The sequence below is a fragment of the Anopheles aquasalis genome, chromosome X (assembly GCF_943734665.1).
Source record: "Anopheles aquasalis chromosome X, idAnoAquaMG_Q_19, whole genome shotgun sequence".
NCBI lineage: Eukaryota > Metazoa > Arthropoda > Insecta > Diptera > Culicidae > Anopheles > Anopheles aquasalis.
The window spans coordinates 167,501-175,657 of record NC_064876.1 but is presented as its reverse complement, the minus strand read 5'-3'; the positions used below and the strand labels follow the sequence as shown (position 1 = coordinate 175,657).

Below are 8,157 nucleotides of genomic sequence, written 5' to 3'. Positions count from 1 at the left end.
ATCAATTTGCTGGCCAGCCTCGAGCACTCTGCACCTGCTAGGGGAGTGGGGGGGTTCATGGATGTGGAGCATTTTAATGCTGTGTTATGTGCTCTACCACTGAATATTCTATGTTCAAAAGGTTTAGTTGCAGTGATTTATTTTGTTTGTTAAGTTTCTGAAATATCTTTTCACGTTTCTGATACAACTTTAATCTTCTTACGGGCGGAGCCAGCGGAGCCCCGTTGAGTTTTCGTGAAATTTCGTATTTTTCGATTTTTGGTAGATTTTTGAAGTTGCAAAAGCACATATTATGTGTTAAAAATTTCAAATCAATCGGTCCAGTAGTTTTACGGTATGATGGGCACCTACTTTGAAAGCGTTGGTTTTTGGGAAACGCTTTCAAAGCAGCGAGCTGCCTGAATCTTTCTATGAAACGCGGATTTTCAAAAATCTATAACTTTGTCAGTTTTGCTTCGATTGATCCAAACCATTTTCACAATACTCTTGAAAGGATCAGCTTTCAAGGAAAAATGGTAAAAACGCGTGTCATAAACAATTTAAATGCCGAAGCCCCCCCCTTCAGTAAGACATTTGGATTGCGTTTACTTGAATTCGACTGATTTTCTTCAGTGTTAGGCCAATTAATTTATGAAAGTTGGGAATGCAAAAGATTCGTTGCTCAAAAGATTCGTTGGGCAAAATCAGGAAATCTACCTTGATTCTGTTGCCTTTGAATTATATTCCGAACTCGCAGGGGTTTTGGGGGCCTCCACCAGCGCGGGGCCCTGGGCATGTGCCCATTGTGCCCAATGGGAAAGATGGCCCTGGGCCACAACGTCTAATTGGGTCTAGGCTGTCGCCTAGTGGCCGATGGAAGAAGATTAGCAAAAGTTCGGCAGTCGTTCTGGTTTCCGTTCTGGGCCTAAGTGCCCGCACCCGAGCAACTCAACGACAAGCGTTTACAGCGTCATTTTATGCTAATAATATGCTTCGTTGCTATCGCCGCCTCACCCCCACCCAATTTCATTTTCTTTTTATTCAAATGAAACACCCCAAAAACCACTGCTCCGGTTCCGCAGACGCAGAACCTGGATCACAGGAGACTGTGTCTCTGTCTGTGCGTGTTTGTGTTTGTGTTTGTGAATGCTGACAACGAACAGAGCATAGGCGGGCGGATGCTCACATATTCGCACGATTTTAATCATACTTTGCGCCTCCACCATCGACCTCGACCTACCGTCGAGCGTTCTGGGTCGTTCTCGGCACGGGAAGAGGTGGGAAGGACACCGGCGCACGAAGGAACGAAGAATGGGGAAGGGGCGCAACAGTGAAACGAAACAACGGCATAATGGAGCATCGCTCGAGCGCATAAAACCAGCCAGCAAGTCAACGTGTGCACCGACTGAGCGCCCGACCGAGAACGACATCGTCATTGACATTTTCTTGGCCACGACAAAACAGGAAAAGCATGGAAAAGCTTATGGAGCATGGAGGAACGGGGCAAGGGAGGTTGAGCGAAATTTCATTTTTATTCTTCGCGCCTTCCCCACCGCCCCGCATGCTTTCACAGGGACAAACACTGTCCTCACGCTGCTTTGCTTCCTGTTTCCCCCAGCCTTCCGTTGGATGATTTATCTCGATGTGGAAGCCTCCGAGGCATCCTAACCTCATTTACAGCTCCTCACCTTGTAAATCTCCCCCTTTACGCCCCTCGTGCTCCTCCTTGTCCTTTCACACCTTGTTTGCATCAACAACGCTAACACAGGCCGCCCGACCGAGGCGGCATATCACCCTTCGTCGGTGCACAAAATGGAAGCACGCCTCAGCGGAGCAGCATAAAACATATGACAGGCAAACACATACGCATGACGCCCAGGACCCGTGAAATTAGGTGGCAGCGACCGGCAAGCGTTCCTTCGTCAGCTGTGTGACGAGTCTTCCGGAGAGGAGCAGGGGGACGGGAACGGTACCTTCTGCCATCAGACAACCGATTCCAATTCATAACTCATCGTGTGTCTTTATGTGTGTTTGAGCGTTGTGATCCACTTTGAGCCACCTTTCCCTTCCCGCATTATCCATTTTTCATCCTCTTGTCTCCACCCTCATTAAGGGGTTTTGAGGCACCCTGGAGGAATTCGGCGCCTACGAGCGTTTGGGCGGGAAATTTTAGTTAATTTGATTGCTGTTTTCGCAAACCCTCCATCGACCTGTCATGACCTGGCTGACGTGATACTCGATGATGGTGCTACTCGAAAGGGGGGGGGGGGGGGGGGGGGGGGGGTTGCTTCCCTGGAGAACAACTCGTGACCTCGTTCTCCATCATTTATCGTCTCCTTCTCCTTCATTACCCATCGCTTTTCGACACGGCCAACTGCCATCAATGGTTCGCCCGGAACCGAAACCGGAACCGGAACCGGTCCTAAATCCCCTCAGAATTGAACGCCACCGGCCCGGCGCCGAACAGAACAATCGAAGGATTCGAAGGGCTCCGGACCTCCGGTAAGCGCCAGTTGCCAGCAATAACTGCTAGCTCCTGCCATCCTCACAATTTATGACCACCCCACACTGACCACCCGCATTGGCATTGCCGATACACAAGATAGTTAGATAGACTCCTGCTGCTGCAGCTGTTGCTCGATCTGCATCATCTGCAGCAGCACCATGACCACAATGTCGGCTCCGAATCGCATCCGACTCCCTTAAGAGGGAATGGGGGTGCTGAGGTGAGGCTAGTGTGGCTTCCTGTTTCACGCAAAATTGGACTATCCTGTGTGGAAGTGTGTGCATGTAAGGATTGCTGGTCGTTGGTCGGTCGGTGGCAGGCGCTGGCAACATTCTGGAAATTCTAGCGAACGAAGCTCAGAGTTTGCCACCGGTAACGAAGGGCCTAGACTATCGGGGGAAAAGGAGGAAAATGGGGCAGTGAGAGGGGATTAAGGGCTCGTAGAAGGCGGGAGGCTGATTTGCATCTCAGAAGAAATTTTAACGAACCTAATAACGCTGATCTGCATATCGGCGCCCTCTGCGTTACGTTGCTTTTTGCCCAATATTCCCCTTCGCTCTCTCTCTCTCTCTCTCTCTCTCTCTCTCTCTTTCTCTCTCTCTCTCTCTCTCTCTCTCTCTCTGTTTATTTTTGCACCCTTGCTTGCCACAGCGCCGGAGTGGCAGAGTGGAAACGTAGCACGCGACGCACCAGTACGAGTTTCGAAACGGAAATCCGCCAATCCGCAGCCAATGGCAGGATGACGGTGGAATGTAGGCGCCCTCGGGACTAATGAAACGATACACTCACCGGATGAAGAGCGAGTGCGGGGAACGAAAGAAAAAAAACAGAGAAAAAGAAGTTCTATCGCAGTTCAATTGCCATCCGGTCTCGCTGGAATTGCAAACCTCTCGGGAAGGGAAGCCACGAGGAAGGAGGATGGCAGGCAGTTAGAGGGGGGGGGGGGGGGGGGGGGGGTTGGTGTGCGTAGCAGGACAGGACGCGGGATCAGTTGCGGCTACCGGGCTAGTGCGCTTGTTACCCCGACCACGGTAACCACGAAGACAAACAAAAACCACCCCCTACCCCCCAAAGCTCAACATCCCTTGCTTGCTGCCCCATCACCATCATCATCATCGTCATCATGATCACCTCAACGCGTACGCGGTTGCGGGTAGTACGGACGGCGGTTGCGGCGGTGAGCAAACTTTGCTCGTAAATTACCGCCGAATGCGTTCCCGGAGCGCAGGACACCGGCGACGCATCGACCAGACTATGGCCGAACGGTGAACCGTAGAACCGGTGGGCAGTGAGTTGGAGTTGATGGGTATCGGAGGGTGACGATTTGCTGATTGTGGGCAGTAGCAGGAGGCAGCGGTCACTGGATAGCGGAGGCGAGGGTGACCCCCTAAGGGTTGCGCTCCTACGCTTAAGCCACAGCGATGCCACCCTTTGGCACGTAAAGGAATTGCCAAGGAGTTTCTCTGTCTTTCCTTTTCCTCCTCCGGGATTGAGGGTGCGAACGGGGAGGGGATGGATCTTAAAATGGACGCTCGAATGGTGAGGTTACGGTTGTTGCCGGTCGCTTGTTCGTTTCGTCTGCGGCGCGAAGGCCTGCGAAGGACTGCGGCGCGGTGATTGGGCCTTGGAGTACCTGTGAGGCAACCGCATTATCGAACCGCAGCACGTGTAAGTGCTCACCACCTGCTTCCCTCCCAAGCAGGAAAATACAAACCGCAAACCAATCGCACACACGCATACTAACGCAACCACCAACCTGGACAGCTGGTCGATCGCGGCAACGTGGGTGGATCTCAGCTGCCTCACAATGCGTAACGGCACTCCTGGAAAAGGATAACGAACAGCGAACGGTGTGTTATGGTGCGTTACGGTGACTATGGTGACGCTAGCACGGAGCCGGCGCAGAAATAAATGGTACCGGAAGGCGTCCGGTTCGGTTCAGTCGCGCTCCCACCGCTAAACCGTACAGATCGTGCCCACGCGAAACCCGTGTCCAACGACCGACGTCTCGCGTTAAGTTCAAAGAGTACCGGACGACGCCGGCCAACACCAGGGGGGGGGGGGGGCATCGCTGCTGTTGCGAGGCGTGGCTAGGATGACGGCGATATCGCCGGCAGCAGTCGGTTGCCCGGCGTACCGGCGTATCGGTCTGTGTCTGCTTCTGGCGGTACTGCTTACCTGCGGCCCCGGCTGCACCTACAGTGAGTTTGAATCACCGGCATTTGAACCGCACCGGAACGGGCGCACAAGAGACACGCTGACGACGACGACGGCGTGGCTCCTCGAGCGTATAAAATTTGTGAGAAAACGGGAAATTGGAAGGATTTCAGCTCAGCACGGTGGTTCCTCGGTGACCATCGCTTGCAGTCGGTGTGTTAGTGGCTCCGTGGGGGTGGGAGGGAGGTCCTGGGCAGTGGGGGCTCAGAACGTTCCCCGGAGCCCCCGAGGCTTTCCACGCGAGGAGTTTGAAATTGCTGCTCGCGGGCTTGACCTGCCAGCGACGTAAACGTTCCGCCTCGTGTTCCGTGAACTAAACCAGCGGTGTTGGTAAGGGCGGAGGGGTAGAGGTTTATCTCAATTTCAATCGCCCTCACCCGCAACCCTCCAGGATCTTCCTAACAGCGCCCAGCCCGATTAGAGAGCCCTCCAAAGTGTTTGTTACCGTTTAACCCATACTCCGTTACGCCCTGTTGCGCCCTGTCACGGGATCGTGGGCTCTAGTGAGCGGGTAGCAACCGATCCAATCAAAGGACATCGTTTAGCGCGTGGCGGCCTTCGGCTGCGGCGCCCCTACGGCGCAATGGAGGGAATTAATAACAATCAAGTGACTATTTGGCTATTCCTTCTTCGGAAACCGGAACTGTACTCCATGCAACCGCCAGCCGCTTTCGCAAACAACCCACTTCCAGCATCCGTTGCCAACCTTCCCTTTCGCCCAAAAAGCACCATCAACCGAAAACGGGGGGGATCCTACGCCGGTATGTGGACGCAAGGGGATTGTGTGCGTGCCTTACTGTTCGCATCTACGCATGGAGTGCCAGTTGATCAGGAGTCCCCCGAGACAACAATACGCACACCAAACACACATACACACTTGTACAAAAATACAAAAAACGGGCCAACTTTGGTCGAATCGAAGTTATTAACTTCCGGTCACTCGATGTCCGGATCTTTCGTCCTTAGACCACGAAATCATGAAACCATTGAGCGCGTGCAAACATTCTGGATGCGGTGGCCCAGGTTCTTTGGGAATTGAGCGCACGCACCCGACGGCTGGAAGTCCTCCAGGGGCCACTGGCTGACCGATGGTACCCGCAGGAGTTTGGCGTTAGCCCAACCGTGCAGAGGGCATAACGCTGACGCATCGCGCTCAACGCTTCAATCGATTCGAGGTGTGTTCGCGAGGGAACTCGCTCTTTCGCTTTTTTTTTTTGCAAGATCTTTTTCTTCTGAGAACTTTACACACATCCCATGACAACCTGTTTTTAATTGCATTACTCTGCCCGCAGATAGAGGTAGGGAGCTTCGTTCGAGCAGGGGAGGGCGAGCAAGGAGTGTAGAGTTTCGTTAAACATATACACACAGTACCCACTTCACATCCGGTGTGTGCAGAACGGTAAACTTTTCCCAGTAAGGATGCCGCCCAGGCTGACGATGCTGACGATTTGCCCCCCTCGGGGGGGGGGGGGGGGCCAACTAATGTGTGGCTGGCTAAAGTGGTAAAGTGGTCCCAGGGCAAGTTTGTCGGAACTAAAGCGCACCGTGCGTTGGGTGCAGGTGCACCAACGCTCGTTCTACTCGTCCGACGCGGCGCCAACAGATCGATCCGATTCTCGGATACTTTGGCTTCGGCTCTTGCTACTCCATGCTGCTTGATCTGTGGATCTTTGTTCGAGTTGTCGCTGTCTTGTCGGTAACCAAAGTACTTTGCTTTACTCCATCAGCCAAAGTTCATCCGAGATGGCCGGTATAGGGCAGTGGGCGGGTTAGCTATTGGCTGGAATCGAATTACTGTTCGAATCAAAAATTGATTGATGAAATCGCAACATCGAGGGAGGGAGTTTGGTTGCCGGATCGACCGGAACGGATGACCGAAGCGACCATCGCTTCCAGGTCAATAGGTCTGCCAGCCAGTAGCCGAGAGTCCGAAGCCGTGATTCAATTATCTCGCCATCCGCAACCATGGTGGCAAGCCGAGGGCCACGAATGTGGCGTTCTTCATTTTCGCCAAAAAAAAAATCAGGACCAACGAATGGTTTCGCCAAATTAGCGACCGCTGCCTGTCTGCCTGCGAGCGCGTAAGACAAACGCCACCCCCCCCCCTTGGACGTAGAGTTTTGTTGTTTATTGTTTTTTGAATAATTTTGTCGGTTCACTTCGGCTGGCTGCGCGGCATTTGCTGGAAAAGTCCTGGGAGATGAGTCCGCACTTGAAAGCCATTGTAAGATGGGCCCATTCGCCCAGTACGTCTAGAGGGAGAGGAGTAAAAGCGTGCGAGTATTGGACCAATGCCAAGATTATCATCCCTAGTTGTGTTGTGTGTTTAACAATCTAACAATACACATACATACACAAGTGCAAGTACTCTTGAACTGATCCACTGGAAAGCACTTAGCAAGTGGAAACCTTTGTTTTCCCCCCTCCTACTCGAGGGCTCCCCCTCAAGAACAACAACGGACATCCCCGTTCAAGGGGCAGGGAGGACTCGCTGGAGCAGTTGGTGTTGCGCGAATCAGTCGCAATCAGTCGAAAAGGGCTGGGTTAATTAAAACACAAAAGGATACACCGTCGGCGCCAACGGTTACGCGGACAATCCAGAGTTGTCACTGAGTAGCAGCAGCGGTCGCGTAGCCAGAAAGTGTGTGCCCAACCCAATCGTGCGAAGCTGAAACGCCACCGAAGTAGAGATGAAGCAAGCTACAAGGGAGGGGAGGTGGTGGTGGTCATACGGCATATTAATTCCTGCTCCTTATGCGTGGAAAGGTGACCGAAGAGCGGTGCGAGAGGGGGGAAGGGGAGAAGGGTTGGGTATTGTCTTACTGCCACTGTCACTGGCGTGTCATAAGGCAGTCGGATTCCTGCGGCGACGTGCGCTGTTCGCTCACCTGGGGCTCACATCTATTCATAAGTCATGGGACACCGGATCCTTGCCAGCTACCGACCGGGTACACTTTCATCTCTCTCTCTCTCTCTCTCTCTCTCTCTCTCTCTCTCTCTCTCTCTCTCTCTCTCTCTCTCTCTCTCTCTCTCTCTCTATCTATCTCTCACGCACCATCGCTCGCTCGCTTCATCGAAATGGAAGCATCACATCGGCTGCAGTTTTGTTGCAAAAAGCCCCCTCTCCCCCATTCCCAGGATGTTATCCTCGTGTGTCTATATAACGTGGCTCGGTAGTGCCATTCAATATGCCTCTTGTCTTGTCCTGTCTTTTCTTTACCTTCGTCATCGCCGTTGTTCTGGGTGTGCTTCGCGCTATCACTCTGCCACTTTTTCACGTGTACCCCCCCCCCCCCCCCGCCCCGCCCCCAACCGTGCACCGGAACAACCGGGCATCATCATTCAGGGAGATTCATCAAGCGAATCGCGAAACGTCCTGCGCGAGGGTGCTTCCGTGCCGTACCACAGGACGGGCAGTTACGGGGGTGGTGGCTAGTGGCGTGGGTTGGAAAAAG

At 53.2% G+C, this 8,157-nt stretch overlaps 1 protein-coding gene across 1 annotated transcript in view; it reads left to right on the top strand.

Moving 5' to 3' along the window:
- Nucleotides 1–4,529: 4,529 nt before the first annotated feature.
- The window catches only part of LOC126580050 (tyramine beta-hydroxylase), a 7,284-nt gene continuing 3,656 nt past the window's right edge, over nt 4,530–8,157 (top strand). The window contains exon 1 of the mRNA XM_050243875.1: nt 4,530–4,686. Within this exon, the coding sequence (XP_050099832.1) occupies nt 4,581–4,686 (106 nt within the window). The 5' untranslated portion in view covers nt 4,530–4,580. The remainder of the gene's footprint in view (nt 4,687–8,157) is intronic.